The sequence below is a fragment of the Tinamus guttatus genome, unplaced genomic scaffold, assembly GCF_059628265.1.
Source record: "Tinamus guttatus ecotype Peru unplaced genomic scaffold, ASM5962826v1 Tinamus_guttatus_pri_ptg000213l, whole genome shotgun sequence".
In the NCBI taxonomy this organism is placed as follows: domain Eukaryota; kingdom Metazoa; phylum Chordata; class Aves; order Tinamiformes; family Tinamidae; genus Tinamus; species Tinamus guttatus.
Genome location: NW_028288747.1, coordinates 11,865,925 through 11,885,011, shown reverse-complemented (window position 1 = coordinate 11,885,011; position 19,087 = coordinate 11,865,925). Strand labels below are relative to the sequence as shown.

Here is a 19,087-nt window from a genome sequence, read left to right as displayed (position 1 = left end):
TTGACAAGAGGTTGACTAATGTAAATATGATGGGTGTCAACTCAAAACTGAGACTGAACAGAAGTGTTTGGACAATCTGTGTCATTGCCAAATGATTCTTATAAGTAGTATTCAATGTATTTAATCAAAATTGGTAATATTTTGCTATTTTTTTAATTATTTGTGTCTTGTATTCTATATAAGAGTACTGTTCACAGAGCAGCTCTGTATGCTTCTGCATGTTGGTTTGGTCAACTGATATTTCACTCTCCACTTGGCTTCTGAGCAGTTTCCATTAAAGAACATAGTTATCCTCCCGGGTCGTTCATCAAAATATCCTTTGAAGTTCTGATACCAACGAAATGTGCTTACAATAAATGCATATGTATCAGGCACAATGTACATTCAACTGCCTTGTATAATTCAATAGCAAAACGCACCCTGAAACCATAGAGGAAGAACAAAATGAAGCATCAGGACCCTGCGAAAAGGAGGTTGTGGGCTCCGTGGCTTTGGAAACAAGCCCCACTAAAAATGAAGTAGGTTTGAATCCAAACAAAGAAAACTCCATAGGCCAGTCTGCTGCATGCAGTGCTAAAGAAACACCAGCATCCAAAGGGAAAGATGAAGAAGAGCTCAGAAAATTAAGAAGACTTGAACAAGCTGGCATTAAGGTCATGTCAGCAGCCCAGCGCTACGGCAGGTTAGCCCATCTGCGTGGGAGGTTGTGCACGCCTCACGTTTTTAGGATTGGCTCGAGTGTGGGTTTCCTCCTTCCCCTGGTTTTTCACTTCTCCTAACAAAAACTCAGCCTGCTAAACACTCACAATTGCTAGTGTTTTAGTGAAGGGCATGGTGTGAAAAGGCTTGTGATACAGTAGTTGTGCTCTGCAGAGCTGTACGATGCTAACTACATTGGTGTGGAGAAATTATATTGTGTAACCGCCTAGCAGAAACAAATTGCAAGAAAACAAATCCACAGAATGCTGGTTGCTTTCCCTTTGGTGCCTTGCACTTATTAAAGAAATACATGTGTGTATGTGTGCTTGTGTTTTTGCATATGTATACATATATTTATATGAAAATGCCTTACTCGGGGAAGAGTTTCAGGAATTCACTTCACTTGTTGGTGATGGGATGTTTTTGTTTACTGAATCACACTTCTTATGTGTTTAATAGTTTTAGCCGTGTTAATAAATGATGCAGGAACTGTAAAAACACACTTCTTGTTAACACATATATCAATTAAGACATGTAAGTGTAGTGCAGCAATCATAAACTAACTGCATCTGGCATGTAGTATCAGTAATTATTCACTTATTACCTATATTGCTTTTTTTTGGATTCTGTTCAGTTAGGTTTTTTTCCTCTTCTTTAACTCAAGAGCTGAGTGATGGCTTGGCTCACAGCCCACGCCTTTCCATGAGCCAATGTGGGATCCTCATGAAAACGGTCTCTTTCTCGTGGGGATGGCCGACAGAGCAGAGCTTTAACCAACACGTCATAAGGGCAGGTGCTTAAAAATGATGGAAATGGTTTGAGTAAAGGTCAAGTTTCCATATATCCTTCATCCAAAATGTTTTCTTTTGAATTTCTGAGGAAGATATTCATCAAGTTTCTGTTCAGAACTGTGCAACTTTCAGATATTCAGTAAATTGTACGGTAAGGACCTGCCACTGGCTAGTTTAGCAGGTGCCAGTCTACAGTCTGGGCTTTGAAGCACTGCAGTAAAAAGGACAGCTCTGACAACTGGTTTATCAGTTTAATGACGCTTGTCTGCTATCTTGTATGGACATGTCATATGCAAATAGGCCAGTCACATTTCTATATACATTCTATGGCAGCCCTGTTCTCAGGCTTCTTTTGCTGTTGTCAAGACTAGTGTTTTTCTGTGGCTGTAGGTACTAATACATAAACAAATAGTAATAAAGAGGAGACTGTCAGCTGTAAGTTACTCCTTTTGACTCACCCAGTGTTCTGGTTGATCAGGAGTCCATAAGCTAGTAGGATATTAGTGTAATCACACTCTGAGTCCAAGGTTGTAATGTTAATGGTAAACTATAGCAGTAGTTTTGTGTTTAGTGGTGCTGTGCAGAACAAGTACTGTTGTTTGCATTTGTATTTGGCAGATGCTCACCACCCTACGTGACAACCCCTTCTCCAACCTTGTGTTTCATGTGCTGGTATAATCTGCAAGACAAAGCACATGTGTGCATGAGATTTGGTCCTGACAGGGCTGAAGGAGATGGGAGCAGATATAATGAGCCTTTTTCCCTCCTTGCTCTCAGAAGAAGTATCTCCTGGCCTTTGGCAGCTGGAGAAGGGAGAAGCTGATGACTCTCTGCCCTAGCTTAAGCTCAAAGAGCAGAGATTTGTAGCTCAAACTTCATCATAGTGAAACAGCAGCCTCACCTGGGGATTGTAGGAAAACATGGTGGAAAAGGTGCCAGGTACAGAGGTCTGTAAGAAAAGTGATTTTTATATGTAAGTGGAAGAAAAAGGATACAGGGGAGCCTTGCATTATCTTTTGTAATGTCTCGCTCTCAATTCCTGTTCTTTGAACCCCCAATTTTTTTTTTCTCAGCATCAAATTTAATGTTTTTGCAGTGATGGCACTGAGCAACTCTCAGCCTCTCTTGCTTCTGTATTCTGATCTTTTCTATTTTGGCTCCTTATCCTCCCCTCACCTTTCCATGATGCCAGCCTCTCTTCTTTTTCCCACCTGAGGTTGTCCCTTGTCCTCCACTTGCTCTGAGCTTCTCAACAGATTTTCCTTTCAGTGTTTTCATCTCTGGAGAACAGACAGGCAGTGTACCAATGAGATCTGTAAGGCATCTAACTGTTCCAAAAGTTGAAACTAACTTGAGGACCTTTCTGGGTCCACCACAGGAAGGATTTGAGCGTGTATGCAAATGTATTATTTAAGTGTTTACTTGCATGCCTGGGGCACGTTCTAGGAGAGGACAGCATTGAACTCGATACAATGTACAAATGCATGCCAAAAAGCATTCCCCCTTCTAGAGGACTGTATTTATTCTTTATAGCGTATTTTCTTGATGCATGATCCGCTTGCTTGCTGTGTGTCTCTGTCTCTTATTTACACTCTCACATCTGAAAGGTAGGCATCTGATTCCTGGAGACTACATGAAAAGAGCAGGAGAATTAGGTCTGTTCTAGAAGACCACGAAGTGAGGAGAGTGAGAGAGAGAGGAGCAAAACAGGAAATCCTGGCCTGTCTGCTAGGATAGCGATGTGAGCTCTTAACTTTGATAGTGCATAAGCTGCAAAATCCTTTTGCTGTTCTGAAATGTAATGGAGGAATCCAGAAGCCTGTGCGAGACCCCGCTTCAGGGAGGGCCCACGGGCTGACACTTGTGAACGTAGCTCCTGCTGCATCCGCGTGGACCAGCGAGGTGTTTCTGCAAGGCTGGGGCTGGGGGCGGGAGAACAGCTTGCAGATAAATCCAAAGTGAATTCTCCTCCGCTGCAATTCGCAGCTACACCCCTACACAGCCACACAGCTGCCTACAGGGTAGAGTGAGCTTGAAAGGCTCTCTTGGGACTGTCACATTCTGATTTAGGAGACCCAAAAATGTCACAGCTTATCTCTGATTCCATTATAAACAAAATGTTAATGAATAGAAAGTATACTTAACACAGGAACTGATCCCTGAAGTGTGGTTCATATTAAAGGTTTCAGTTATTCAGACAGTCATCACAATGACTCATAGTTGTTCTTTTGAATATCATGACTCCTTATTTCTCTGATAATGAAAATAAAAACTACTCAAAAGTTTTAATAGTATTGGTGAAATGAGACTGAAAAATTCTAGTTTTTATTCACTGAATAATCACCTGTTTATGTATAACTCTTAGAAACTAAAAGTGTAAAATACTACAACCAAACCAGCCAAATAAATGAATCATCTTACTGATCTTCATTTAAGAAGTGAATATAAGCATGATATAATGGAATATTTTGTGATTTTACAAATGCCTTTTATGTCCAGATTTCTGAAAATTGTTTCCAAATTATTACATTGTTAAGAAAAAAAAAAAAGTTATAGTTCCAGCAGTAATGTCTGGTAAAAAGCTAATTGAATTTAATTGTACTTATCCTAGCTTATTTAACAGAAACACCAGTAATATTTGAAGTTTAGATTACTGTTGTTCTTTGAGCCCAGCACCTTAGGCACAGTGCATTTACTCTGGATCAGTTTATCTTCTCTTTAGTTTTCATATTCTTAAAATGGAGAAGCAAAAGATGTCTCAGGAGGCCATGGAAGGAAAATCAGACTTTCTTTATTTAGGACTCTCTCCATGGTGGTCATCTTGTGCTTACCGTCTTACAGATTTAAAAGGCAAATTGGATTTAGCAAATCACACTAATGTGTTGACAGCTGGTGCTTTAGGATTGAGAGATGTAATATACCTGTTCACCTGCGAAATTTGAACCAGAAGAAGCTGTTACAGGCCTATTGCTTTTTGGTATGAGTCGGTACCATTACTAAACTTCTTACGGTATTTTTGGAGTGCTGTCCCCTTCTGCTTGGGAGAGATTCGTGGAGGACTTGCCTTTGGCTAACGCCGGCGCGCGCCCTGCGCGCTGCCGAAGCGGCCCAGCGCTCCACAGCGCGGCAGGGCAGGCACGGACGGGTTCCTGCGGCTCCTCCGTGCCCTGAGTCTCGAGAGAGGTTGACCTGGTGCATTCTCCTGCAGTCGTTTTTGTCAGGGCTGTGAAAGGGCAGCTGCAGCCACAGCAAAGCAGTGTATGCAGAGAGTTTGCAGGGCTTTAAAATGTCGAAAAAACCCTACAACTAATTACAACATTGGTATTTTCTAAGGTGGAGGAGAATTATGAAGCAATCTATTTAGATTTGCTGTCTTAATGTCAGACTGTTTCATCCTGTGTGGCATCATGTTTTTATAGCACACATGAGGTGTGCTGCCAGAAAGACAAAATGTGGGGTATTTGCAGCCTATAGCAGCACCACATGGAAGAATTTAACACTTGCTACCTAGATTCCTAAAAATCACCTGATATACCTTTTTTTTTTTTTTTTTCTTTTGAGGAGAGTTACCTAGCCCTTGCCATCTGTCTCTTCAGTTTGCTTAAGAATATTGACTGTTGCAAGTTAAAATAAGCTTAATCTGCTTGGACACCAGCTGTCAAGGGCTTTTGTTGTTTTAATCTTCAGTCACAACAAGTTTAGGTTGGTGTCAGTGTCCATTCTGTTTAAAGCAAATGGCATTGACTGCCAGGATCCTTGTATGCTCAACACTGCTGCATGTCAGAGTTGCTGTGGAGGACTTATTCTGGGCAAGAGAAGGTTTGTTTGGGAAAGAATCAAGTGTGGATGTCTGAGAGAAGAAGGGCACATATCTCAGTGATTAATCAGGTCTTTTTAAATGTATCAGAGCTATTACAAAAAGAATTTCCCACATATTGGCTATTCCAAGATTCAGTAGTACTGCCCAGGGGTCAGTTATTTGCACCGCATCACTTTACCCGAAACACTGGAGATTAAAACGCCATGTGCAATACTGTGTTCAGCACATCTGCTATGCTAAACCAGTGTTCACTGTTTCTTCTAGCTGTAGCTGCTAAGTTTCTGTGTTTGAAAGTCTTGCAGATTTGTTACCCATGTATGATATGATTTTATTTATAGCAAGGCTTTGCCAAATCTAACAGTAGCCTGGTGCACGCGTGATTAACTGTGCTTGTGTAGCCTGGCTATGAGTGTTGCCACTGCGCTCTCCTCTGCTGGTGCATCAAGAGCTTTCTTTAATTTTGCTCTGTGTCAGTAAAAAGCAAACCTGTGAAGACAGCGGAAGCCCCCCAGACATCATCCTTCGCAGGGAGAACCCCTTCATGACGCTTTACCAAGGGAAGGATTCTGGTTCAGAAGATGAAGCAGCCAGCAAATTTCCTGATTTAGAAAAGGATGATTTTGCCACTCGGAGAGCCAGAATGAATCAGCCCAAACATACAGTGCCATTTAACGCTTTTTTAATTGGACCCTATATAAATAAAGATAAAGGTAAACTGGAAGACATTAAAAAGCCATTGCAGATGGAAAAACAGGAACATGCCAGGTGTGCATGCATGATCTTTTTCTTTCAATTATAATGCTTAATTTCACACAGACTGTTGCTATATAGAGCTAAAGACATCTTGGCAACAAAACCTTAGAGGGTAAAATAAATGCAAGTGCTTTATTCTAAAGGGAATCAATTATTTATAAATAGATTGCCTAATGTATTATTTTGCTAGAGCGTCAGAACCAGTAGCCTAACCTGACTAAGAGTGTAAAATAAGATTATAGACTAAGATTATAACCAAATCTATATAATCTATAGATCTATATAATCTATAAATACTGACACTTTCACTACCTAAGCTGAGACAGCTCATGAACATGAATAGTGGAAAACACACTTGGAAGATAGGTTTTGCATACAACTTCTTCTTTAAAATGCTGAGCATTTTAGATGCATATTTTTGATTTTTTTTTTCATTTAATACTATTCTTTTAGTAACTTACATAAATATGGACTCAGATAAGATTTTAGTTAATGCACTGAATATATCCTGCTATACTGCACTGAATTGTGTCACACACAATACTACCACTTCTAGTAGAACATTTTTTTACATAAAGCAGAGATTACAAGGTTTCAACCTGAAAAATCTCTTCTTTCTTCAATTCAGTGACACAAAGCTCCCACGTGTTACTGAACATAAGTATATATTATGCACACATCTCTTTCAGGAAACAGATTAATTTGCTTTTTTGGTGAAAACAGTTTTATCTAAATGAAACTATGATACATGCTTTACAATGGACCTTAAATGTAGTACCTGATACATTCAGAAAATCTATCTTAATATCTAGTAGCGCTTTTCAGTCATGTAAAATGTGTCTTTCAGTTGTTGAAATTTGATGATATTAACATTCTGTAATGAGTAGTTTGGCAGGGCATCTGAAGAGCTTATAACCAAATTTTAGTATTCGAATGCTATTAATGTGGCTGTAAGATCAAAGGAATTCTGTAGTATATTTGGGAGCAAACCTTACATTTACTTTGCTAATAATATGAAAATGAGATATTTGTAACTATGTAAGCAAAAACTTGCTGCAGAAAGTTTTAATATAATAATAATGCCAAGAATTTTTAGCTTAAGCTAGGAACAGAAGTCATGCAATGAAGTGGTCTCAGCAGTGGTAGTTTAGATGAGAAGTTACAACTTCAAGTGATTCCATGCTTACTTCCTAAAATAAATCTTTTAAAAAATCTGCTTATCAATTCAGTCTATCTTCTTGTACTCTGAACCTCTTTTATTGACACTGATTTATCATTGCTCCTTCAAAATATCTTTTCTTGCTGAATTGGATCATGCATTAAATTAGAGGAAGCCAGATGCACATGGCATCAGCAAGGCAAATAGTGACACACACACAGAGCTCATTTCTGCAAGCTAAGAAGAACGAGTCAAAGGAAGAAGAGCAAGAGAAAGTGCCTGATATTGAGCGAGATGATCTGGCTAAGCGGAAATCTCAGAGTCCCCTTCCTCAGCAACGAGAAGATGTGTTTGTGAATGCCGCGATAACAAAAGCAGACCTGAAGACCTGGAAAAGGTTGAAACTGCTGGGGGACTCCAGGTATGTTTTTTTTTTTTTTTATGCAGACCGGATTGGCGCCCTAGGAAGCATGTTTTTTTTTATCACAACCCTTTGTGTCTGCTTGTGTTTTTAAACTTGAAGAATGCCTTGAAGAATGCCTTGATGACAACCACTCTTTAGGTATTTAAATTTCCGAGAGGAGTCCAAAATCTATGTAGGGATGTAATAACAAACTACAAGTTGGTATATAATTTAGAACAGTGTAATATTTCCACATCGGCCCCCCAGGTGAATGCCTTATGGGAAGGTGCTCTCTTGTTTTGTGGATGAGGCTTTCAAGAAGTTCTAGACTGAACAGCACAAAGGTTCTTTTTATGTGGAGTCACAGCCTCAGCAGGATGCTACTAACCAAGCAGTCTTCTGGGTTTGTGACACTAGACCTTGGGGGATTCAGGAATCAGCATCTCTTTGTATTTTACTGTGTCTGTATTGCTTGTGAGCCCAGAACTAATGCATCTGCATGGCATGGTGCCGTACTGAGTAGATAACACAATTTGTCATGACAGTGGGAGTCTCAGGAGTCCCATTGTGTGGAGTAGGTAGATACACTCTTCATGTAGGCTGAGCCTCCACAGAGGACAAAAGTACAAAGCAGTTATTCTAAGTTATTTCCCTATGGAGATGGGCTATAATATATACAAGTGATTTCTGACTCCAGTAGGAAAGGATAGCAATTCCTTGCTTAGCTGTGTAGGTACAAGCCATTTTTTCAATTAAAGTTAGCCGTCTGTTCAGGCATTCTTCTCACAGTGTTTTTAGTGTGTGTAATTTTAATACAAACTACCACCACTCATTCTCTCGTCTTAAAGATGTTAGTAGTCTCTACATTACTTTTGAGGTGAATTATTAAGTGTGTCCTTCAAATCAAGATTAATTGAGTGAATAGATTGCACTTGCTTTTGCTTTTATGCCACTGGTGTTCCCCTGTGACAATATGGGTGTATTGGTGCTGTGCAGACCCACGTAGCACAGTCCAGATCTAAGGGGACAGGACTGGAGCTCTGGCTTTGTTAGGGTGAAGAGCTGAGTTTGGATGTGCCAAATGCTACGCTTCTTTCCAAAGAAAGGGCTTCCGTGGATGTGTGCAAGAATTTCCCCTGCAGGCCTGTGGTATCTTTGAATTTCCACTGTCATTTGTGCCTCAGCATGCTGCTGATTTGTACTTGTGTCCTTGAATCTTAATAATAAAAAAACCCTCTAAAATTATGGGAACATTTGCTTTGAGTCTCATTTTGGGTGGATTCTTTTGTTCCTCACTCTGATTAGTGAAGAAGATTTGAACTGTCCCTCTGACACTCTACCATCACCTGAAGTCACAGTGAAAGCAGCAGCCTGTGACGATTTCGCTGTCCGCAAAGCGAGAGCAAACAAAAGGGCTGGTAGCACCAAGCAGAAGTTTGTGCATTTTGGGCCAGTAACTGAGATTGATCAGCAGAAGTGGGACAAGCTCAGTATTGGCAAAGCTTCTCCCAGGAGTGAAAAAGAAGAGGAAAACAGGAAAGGTGGTATCGAGGCTCACACTGATATTGAGAGCTCTTCAACCTCTGTTGACATTTCCCAATCTGCTGGAGAGAGTGATGAAGTCTGTAGGCCACAGAATGATTGCAGGTATTCAGTGCGGCTTAGGAAATGCTGCTGAGTTGCAAAGAGCCCTGTTCTTGCAAGACGCTGATCTGCATGGTTGTGGAATACAGCATATATTTAAGAGCTGTTTCATGCGCATGACCTTGGTCAGAATTCATCTGATACCTTCACAGTATTTTAATGTGTTCAGGGGTTTGCAAAACAATGCTGCGCAGATGTCTTCTGAGAGCTCACCTCTGAATTTCTGATTCATAATCATCTCACTGGTATCTCAAATTCTGAGCTATCACTAAAGCTTTCTGCTTCTTGAATTCCAGCAGCTTTGCTCTGACAGCTTTCAGCACTTCAGGAATTCAGCTTTCTAGCCCTGCTGATTTACTTTCTTTTTGAAGAAGTGATGCCAAAACCAAGGTGTATTGGTGCTCTGTGTTTCTGGCACTTATCTAGAAGAGAGTTACAGCTCTGGAACTTAATATATTGACTTCTAGTCTATAATAGAGCTTCTATTTACTTGGCTTTTGTTTATCTAATCGCTTAGGCAGTGGCTGCAGCAAAAATATATAATGAATGCTTTTAGCAAGCAATTCATTTAGTTAAGTTTGTGTATTTATAAAATATCTGTAAGCTGCATTGAAGGACTCTTCTTCCTGCATTTGGTTTGATCTGAGAATGTTGTTGTCTATCTCACGCCCTTCTCTCAATCTCTTTGCTGCTAGTGAGGTAGCAAGGTCAGGTGCAGATGAGTGTAGCAGGAGGACACTATCACCTGTCACAGCTAATTCCATGGCCTCTGAGAAGCAAACCCAACACAGTTTGAGCAAAGAGCAGGAAAGCACTGAGGAAGAGTGCAACGGGCCTTTACCTGACATTGAGAGAGATGACATGTTGGTTAGAAGGATGGGAACCTTTCAGAGACGTATCACTAGTCCCGTTCATATACCTTGTCCTGCGCCATCGGTTGCTCCTCATCTGCCGCCGCAGCAGCAAGCGGAGGCAGTAGCTCATGAGAAAGATTTGAAGCCTCCACGGGAAGCAGAAAGGTCAGAGAACAGAAGCTGATCACTCCGAGCTTCATGCCTGGCTTGTGTGTGGTACTAGCCTGCATCAGTCCGCAGTGTTATTCCATTCTTCACGCTGCCTTTAAAGATGTGTTTTAGTCGTTCATCATGCATGTGTTCTGTTTTATGAAATTACTTACAAGAATGTATCCTATGGACATAAAACAGTCTGTTTTCTTTCATAATGTGTAAGCACTTCAATTGTTAATTGCTATTCAGCATGAAAACAGTCTTTCATCTTTTGGGAGGATTGCTTTTGCAATCCGTGCTTTTTCTCCAAACTTTTACGCCAGCTCCTAATTGAGTAATTGCTTGCATACATTTTCATGGAATCCTCCACTTCTAACGTATCACCTACCCAGCGTGGTGCTGAACATAGTTCCCTCTTGTTCTCACTTCCTGTGCCGTGGCTAAACATGTGTAGATGTCCATCACGCTGTAACTGCCTTTTGAGTAGTAGTCCCCCCACGTTGCCTCAGCATCAGCCTGCCTTTGAGCTGCACGAGTGGACAATATCATGGAACAGTTTCACTTGTCTCTCTGAGCAGTACTGTAACCAGAGACGAGAGCCAAGAACAGCTTGAAATCTCTCATCAGCAGAGCGGTGGAAGAGAAAACAAAGTGAAATTTCCAGACCCACAAAGAGATGACATGTTGGCCAGGAGAACTGGAGCTTTTCTAAAGCAGTCCAGGCCCAGTGTTAAACAGTTCCTTCCCATGCCATTTTCAAAGCAGCAGAATAAGCAGGACACAACTAGAGAACTTGACAAGAAAGCCAAGAGGTAAGAAAGCTTCCCTGCTCTTTTTAGTTTCTTTCCTTCCCTGATAAGTGGCTCAATTGGCTGTTTGTCAAGATCTCTTTATCTGGAACAATCGCTCTTGACCCAACAGAGGTTTCCTCTATCCTTATCTTTGATTCTCTGCTTATTCTTAGTGGCTTATTCTTTCTAGTAGGTAGCACAGGTTTCCTGGCCCCTTTGGGCACAGTAAAGACTCAAACCAGAGCGCAAGCAGATGCAAAAATCGAAGAGAGCGTAGAAAGGGATATATGTGAGGAGATTGTATTCCATTTGCAGAGGTCTCTGATTCAATATTAAAACCATTTGCAGCCAGAAACAGTTGCTGAATGTGGTAAATCAAATGAGCCTTTAGGGCTTAGCTAGTGCCAGTGACTTTCAACCAGGAAATCTGGACTCTAGAACTAGATCCTTTCTGATAAGGCTTCGTATCTTTTTAAGCGCCTATGTTCAGAGGAGTAAGGCTGTGTGAGGAAGCTGATGGTTAAGCCTTCACACGATGTTATGCATTGGCTGGTGAGCCTCATGAAAGTCATATTAGAAGGGACCTTGTTTGTCAACCTCTTCTAACAGAAAGAAGATACATGTGTCCGTGCATACATGGTTGGAAGACTTGTGTACATTTGTAACAGCTTAGCCAGAAGCAGAAAAACTATTTCAGCTAATGTGGAGCTGAACGATGGTTTGGTGTTGAGAAAAGATTAAGTTGCATAAGTTAGTTAAAAGGAGTACCTAAAAATTTAACCTTTGGCCATATCAAGGACAGTTTATCTTCCTGGGTACAAGCATTTTACTCTCAATTAAAATTACATTTCATGCCTCTATTCATTTTGCTTGTCAAATACCAGCTGTTTGTTTTTGTTAAGTTACAGCTACACTTTTCATTATGCGTTTGTGATTTTTCGTGTTCCTTATTATACTTCTTTGCACTGCTGCCTTTGGCTCACTCAGGCCTGAAGAATGTCCACAAGTCTGCACTAATAGCTCTGGAAAAGTTGCAACGCAACCTCAGCAAGAACATCAGCAAGAGCAGGAAAGATGCAATCTCCCTCCTGCAGGACAAAATGATATTATTTCTACTGCCCAAGTGGGTGATCATAGCCTTAACAAAGTCCACTCGGATGAAACATCAAATCTTCAGGAGGTTCCTGAGGAAAATAAAAATGAAACAGTGTCATCGAAGAATGGACATCTGCAAACGTGAGCTCTGTATGGTGTGAATCACGCAGCTTGTGCACCCCTTGCTCTCCTGTTGTGTGCACACTTTGGGATTCAGATGTTGCACTGCTTGGTTTGCTTTCAGTCCAGACTAAAATACTGTATATCAGCAATACGCTTTTTAGAAACAAATAAAATAGTTGAGTAGTGCATTGCTTTCTTCTCCACAGCTAATGAAAGGGAATATTTGATTATAGAATATGTGCAAATGCAAAAAGGTTCACAGGTCGCAGAGGTTCAGCCAGACTGCTGAGCATCTGTGGAGATGTCCCTTGCTTCTCTAGAAGTCCTTGTCCCTTGTTTCTGCTACAAGTGTGAACTTCTGCTCTTGGTGTTATTTTATGGTAAATCCTGGATACAAACATGTTGTTTGCACAGCTAAGCAAGTTTGTCACCTTAGAGGATGACACTGATTTGTGTGCTACAAAGAACTTTTTTTCAGCTACACAAAAAAAGAATGAAATCATGTGGCCCACTTTCCGACTATAATACTTGCATTTCGTCTGTGCGTCAGTAATGGTGATTGTGAACAATGCTGTTGAATGTAGCAAGTTTTTTCCTCCATTCATTTGTTGCATGTTTGTCACTTAATATATAATGTATATATTATCAACAACTAATTTCTACACCCTGTTTAGACATATTTCACCAATTTTTTATAATGAGGGCACTGGTATAGAGTGAATGAGGGAAGGGTGCTGTTCCTACATAGTTTTAATGGCTTTCAGCTGATTAGGTAAGTCTCGTTTGCTGAGTGTATATTCTCTGAACAGTATGATTCTCTTTTGGTCTACTTTACTAACAGAGGTTGGATGTTCAAATGAAAATTACCCAAAATATATGGATCTTATTGCAATGATATTTAATGTATTTATCAACGCTCTAATTTTATATTTGGTCTTGTAGATTCGGCCCCAGAACTGCTGTGTCTGATGACGCAGAGTAAGTTGTCTTGTGCTCACAAGGTTCTGTTTTAAACAGCTTACACTGCATGCTTTCCAGTCTTTCTACTAATTTAAAATGCAGTTGATGCCTCATTGTTATTTTGCAGTGTTTCAGCAAATAAATTTTTCAGCAAAGCACTGAAAAATGGAATGCAATATGGCTGACTTTGCAACTAAAAATAATTTTTATGTAAAAAACTGAGCATAATGCTAATATGCAGCTATTGCTTAAAGTATTGTTTCCTCTCTTTTTTTTTTCTTCTTTTGTTTTGTTTTTCTTCTGAATTTCCATCACCTCTGGTCAATTACTACTAAAGGGAATTGGGTTGAACCTGGGCTGGGTATTGGGAAGAGAGAGAGATGTGACCTGTGCAACTTCCCAGGGAGAAAACAAAACTCCGAGTAACATAAAGTTGATTGTGACCATCAAGATAACCATCAGGAAAATAAGTTTTCAGTTGCTCATTATTTGTCTTTTTAAAACTTTCTTGAATCCTTCTAGGTTAAGTCAAATTTAATAATGTACTGAACTTCATTTTTTAATTCTTCACTCTGATACTTTACTTTTCACATTAGAAATGGGACTGTGATATTTATGGCACTCAGACATATTAACTGTGCGGATGCATGTAAATTGTAGTTCTGAGTAACACGCAGTGCAATTTTGCAAGTTCTGTGAAAATATTAACTATTCTTACTTACAAACCGCAGTCATTTGGAGACCATCCACATAATAGTGTCCGCAATATCCTTCTTACATGCCCAGAAATTCATGTGACCTTCACTGCCTCTCAGATAAAATAACCAAATACCAATAACGTAGAGTTTCTTTAAAGCAAATAGATCCTGAAAGTAATTTGTAATTTTTCACCCTTTTCTCTAGTTATTTCTAATGATAAATACTGGATATGTACTGTATATCATGTACTGGATATTCTCTACAAGATCTGTAATACACTAGTGATTTTACTTTATTCTTTAGGCAAAGACAGTATCCTTTGACTTCAGAATGGATGTGATAATTTCCAAGCTGCAGATTTTTTTTCAATCAGATTAAGAGATGGGATAAAAGTCACTTAACAACCCAGAAGTGTTGGTCTTAGCAATGGAGGCCTTTCTACCATTTCCTAAATGGTAGAACCTATCTGATCAGTTGGTTCATTTGTTTGCCCACATTTCTGCATATTAAGTCCATCTGTATTAAGTGCAAGTATGATAAAAACATGAGGTGCCTTCAAAGAGGCATTGGAATGTGTTTGATTGTATAATGTGACACTACTAAAGATGTAAATAAATCATATTTATTCCACATTGATGATGATTTTGTTTAAAAAAGCAAAACAACAACTCTTCAAGCCACACTCTTATCCTTTCCAGATGTGCATATTTTACAAAGCAACTCTTTTCTTAAAACTGTCTTTAAGAGTTCTTACAAATCTAAGTTTATATTTTTCCTTCTGAAGACCAACTATTTATGAAGATTCTAATAAAACAGGGCTTGCAAGTGGGTAAAATAAATTGAACGCACACTTAAAATGCTTCCAATGTGTTTGTTAGGTCTCCTTTAGATGGAATTCACTCTGAGGAGAGATGCTGTGTCCCGGTGGCAGTACTAGGAAGTCCCTAGGGAGCCTGGCCAAGCTCCCTGTGCTGGCAGCGATGGTCAGCAGGCAGTAGTGGTGGTCAGGGCAGTTAGACGGTGTCCTCAGCCCAGGTCTGGCTCAAGGTCCAGCAAAGGCAGTACTTGGCAGGACTCAGTAAAGGAGACGGCTGTGGCTAGTCAATGTGATTGCTCTGGAGACTCCATAGATGTAATGAAAGATAGTTCAACGGTGTAAACACAGCCGGACGGATGAGTTTTCTCTTGTGGAAGCAAGAGGTTGCTAGTGGTTCCCTCCCTTCTCCATTCCCCAGACTCTCTCAGGTTTTGGGTGCCTGTAACCTTCCATATGACACAGTGTGGAAGTGGGATCTGTTCTGGATCTGGGAAGGGAAATGTATGGGCTATATTTGGGCTTCTTTGTTTCCCTCCAGATTAGTCTTGGCAGAATGGAGAGAAGAAAGCCAAAGGATGGTGTGTTTGGGCACTCTGTTAAGTGGTAAAGTGCTAGCAAGACAAGTTTTTCTGAAGGGGGAAAGGCACAAGAAGGTCAGCTTAATGGTGTGACTGCAATGTGGCAGATCTCTTTTCCCTAGAGTTGCCTTTCCTATGCCTAGCTTGTAGCTACTTGTCAGTCCAGTTCTCATCTCTGGAAGATACACAGGTAAAATTTGGTGGTAGCCTGACAGCCCAGGGTTGATTTACACTTACATTTTCTGCTTGAAGCCTGACAAGCAAATTATAGTGAACTGAGATATGCTTGTTTACTAGAGTCTGATTCTTTAGCCAGATTCTCACTTTTTTATGTTTTGTTTGGGTTTGCTAAGTCTTAGTATGTCTATAAAATGGTAATGCAGCCAGATAACTGCTTTGAATAAAGATTTGGAACATATTCCCATAAAAAAAAATGTTCACCATATTTCACATTTTTTAATTGTGTAGTCTGAACACTCAAGTCCTTGAGGACCATTTTACAAGGGTTTTAGAAATCTCAAGGACGTTTTTTATTCAGTACTTTTTCAGACTTTTTAAGTGCTGCACTGTATGATATCTCTGACAAGAACAACCCTAATATGCAATAATAAAGTACTGTAAATTAAGAATCACATTACTCCAGAGACCTAGCCTACCAAAATAGACAGGAGATGTGCTCAGTGATTTGTCCCATATCTTTGTCAGAACAGCAGATTTAATAGACTGGTCAGCAGAAAGGCGTATTGCTTACAGAGTTTGGATGTGAAACTCAGAGCTCTGCTCATGGCAGAAAATTCATGAGCATGAGTTTTACAACCCACCCCCCATCTACCTGCGCGCCCGGTGCTTGCTGACTGGGACATGGTTGGAAGAAGGAATACATTTAGCTCTATTCATACAGGTATTAGTGTCAGATTGGAGTCATTTGCAGCTTATACAAGAAAGAGAAATGGGAAGAATTGATGTAGGATTCATAATAAAACTATCTTTTGGCAGAAAGCCAGAGTTCCAGTTTCGTGGATAGTTTTCTGGGGATGCATTTGCCAGGCAGAGGTCAGTGTAGACCTTTCATTTGTCCTTTTCAGTGTGTTCAGGGACCTAGGTGGCTTTTATAGTGGCTATTACGTGTTGATCAGAGCAGAGCACGGTGCTGTCTTGGGAAGATGTTTGCAAAATTACATCATGTGACTGCAGAGCTGGCATTAGGGTGAACCTGTCAGGTTGCTTATCTGTGGCAGTGAAGGCCCAGCAGCAGGAGGTGACAACTAGAGTACAAGCTGCATATGGAGTCCCAGGGCATAATTTGATTCCTGGCCTAGGTTGCAGCCTTTCCTAGAGTGCTTTTTTACTGTATCGATAACAGACATAAAACCTTTGTTTTACTGTCTTTATGCACCCTGAGAGACCTGAGTGATGCAGGGAAGAAATAGTAGCCTCTCATTAGGACCTCAGAAGACTGTTGGTATAAAAATATTTTTATTCTCCCATCGCAAACAGATGGCTAGTACTCATGGACTCTGCTAGAAGCAGTTACCAGCAATTGATGTCTCCTGCTTTTCTTTAGTGTATGTGAATGAAAAATTCTTTGAATGAAGGGTACAGGAAGGGAGCTATGCAACCACTTTAACCCAGTAGCCACAAGGTGCCATAGACTTTTTCTTAATACAAGTTTCAAAAGCTCTTAAACTGGAACAAACCCACCTAGGGTGACTTTGCTTAATAAATTTATGCATCTCCCACCCTTTCCCACAAAGTATGGGTGATATTTAAATATCCCATAATAGGTGACATTACTTTAGTTTTGAAAACAACTACAAAATTGTCTGTCTCTCTAGTCTGTTTTTAAGAGTTTTCCAATCCAATCCTGAGCAAAGAACTCGTTAAATTACCCCAACCCAAATTAGTGTGCTGCTCCTCAACACTCGGTTTAAGAGCCGAAGCTGGGCGGTAATGCTGACCTTGTTGCTCATGCTGGAAGGCACTTGTGTGTGTGTTCTGTCCTTCATTTCTGAACAAATACCTACTAACCAGGGTGGGATCTGTGCACTGGCCAAACCTTTCATTCCTGAGAGAGGTTCATTCACGTCTTCGCTTGCTTGAATATAAATGTGGGGTTCATTTATGTCTTTGCTTGCCTAAATATACATGTGGGCTAAATTTATATACGCGCAGCTTTCCATGTGTATTGTCTTTGATTCCTATGTACATAGCTGCCTGCCATTTTATCTTTGTTCGGTGCTTCTCCTGCTAATTGGCTCACTTAAGCTACAGATGATCTTTTGAAGATGGCTGTGAAAAATTACCTCATGTGGAATTGCATGGCTTTTTTTTTTTTTTGCTTTTGCTTTTAATGGCACAACTGAGGTCATGTTTTAGTAGTAATAGGTAGTGAGGATGGGGAAATTAAAGCACATCATCTTCATGTGTACATCCTTAGGTAACGTGAGTATATGTGTGATATCAAACTAGGACCCTTTTCTAACTTTTGAAAGGTCAAGGACAGAAATAGAATGTGTATAAAGAAATCGTTGGGGCCTGGACGTGAATGTTTGTTGTGCAGTTAGCTTTTCCTTTGTTAGATGAGATGTATTAATAAGTTGGTGTTGATAGCATTGAGTTTCTCAAAGCAGGGAGGGGAAGGGCAGAGGAGGAAGTAGCATGTTGTTTGCAGTGCATGTCCTTCTCCGGGCAGGCTCTCCCAGCTCCTGTAACAATAGCCCGTAGCCTGTCGTGCTGCCCACAATGTACTTCTCAAGCCTCTCTTGTTTTACAATGCAGTGAAAGCTTATCTCTGCAACACAAGAACGATTGGAGGGCTTTTGAAAACTGATTGGGAAGTTGATCTTCAGAGAGTTAAATATTCTGAAAACAGCTCTGAATAGAATATTTTTGATAAGAGCTATTATTGTTGGAGTTTTAAAAGATAGTGTGGCGTTTTAATGTTCGTAGCGCTATTTAGTGAGAGATGGAGTTGCTGTCAACTAACTGTAACAAGAGAAGACTGAGGAGTATAGTGCCTGAAGTACGATGTGGAAGTCGCAGGGATGCTAACTGGTCCTTCTGATGGACTGCTGCTTTTGGGAGCTTCTAAACGGTGCAGGTGTTTGATTCTGCTGTAGCACCCTCATGTGGCCTTGACTCCAAAATGCTGAAGGAATACAAGCTGTAACAGTGCGCTTCTTGTTATCCCCTCTTTGTTTAGGAGCGTGAGCATGTTTGACATGAGGTGTGAAGATGAAGCTGTGACGCAGCCTCATAGCAAAGCTCGCCATGAAAAACTGCAGAATATACACAACCAACTCAAAGAGGATGAGACTAGATGGCAAGATGTGAGTATACAACATTATCCCCAGAAGCAGCATTGAGGCTGGCTACCGAGGCAAAAGGAAAACCTGCTAAATTTACAGTTGCTTTCTAATGCTCTACTAAAAATAATAAGGATTTATTTTTCTTTGTTTGTGTTTTTCAGTGGGTTATTTCTAAAAGCATAAAAGTTCATAATTTGATGTAAATTACAGAATGTAAGGTCTTCAAGTCCCTCTGTATGTGTGCCTGGTATTTTGCTTCATAAGAAAATATAGTTGAACTGTGGCTTGTAAAAATGGAAGCAGACTGGTTGTGTGATGAATTCTGTATTTTTTATAGTATATGAATATCACAAGTGACACAACAGAAGACGGATCAGGAGGATAAAGGCCTGGACTGGTCTTGGATGGATACAGAAAATGCCTTCCATCTTATCCAAGCA

General features: G+C 40.3%; 1 protein-coding gene across 1 annotated transcript in view; it reads left to right on the top strand.

The window, feature by feature from the left end:
* The window catches only part of LIMCH1 (LIM and calponin homology domains 1), a 157,825-nt gene that overhangs the window by 108,891 nt on the left and 29,847 nt on the right, over positions 1 to 19,087 (top strand). Inside the window, exons 9-17 of the mRNA XM_088524767.1 lie at positions 410 to 682; positions 5,785 to 6,075; positions 7,392 to 7,643; positions 8,931 to 9,272; positions 9,965 to 10,288; positions 10,855 to 11,088; positions 12,055 to 12,303; positions 13,228 to 13,263; positions 18,542 to 18,668. Of these exons, the coding sequence (XP_088380893.1) occupies positions 410 to 682; positions 5,785 to 6,075; positions 7,392 to 7,643; positions 8,931 to 9,272; positions 9,965 to 10,288; positions 10,855 to 11,088; positions 12,055 to 12,303; positions 13,228 to 13,263; positions 18,542 to 18,668 (2,128 nt within the window). The remainder of the gene's footprint in view (positions 1 to 409; positions 683 to 5,784; positions 6,076 to 7,391; positions 7,644 to 8,930; positions 9,273 to 9,964; positions 10,289 to 10,854; positions 11,089 to 12,054; positions 12,304 to 13,227; positions 13,264 to 18,541; positions 18,669 to 19,087) is intronic.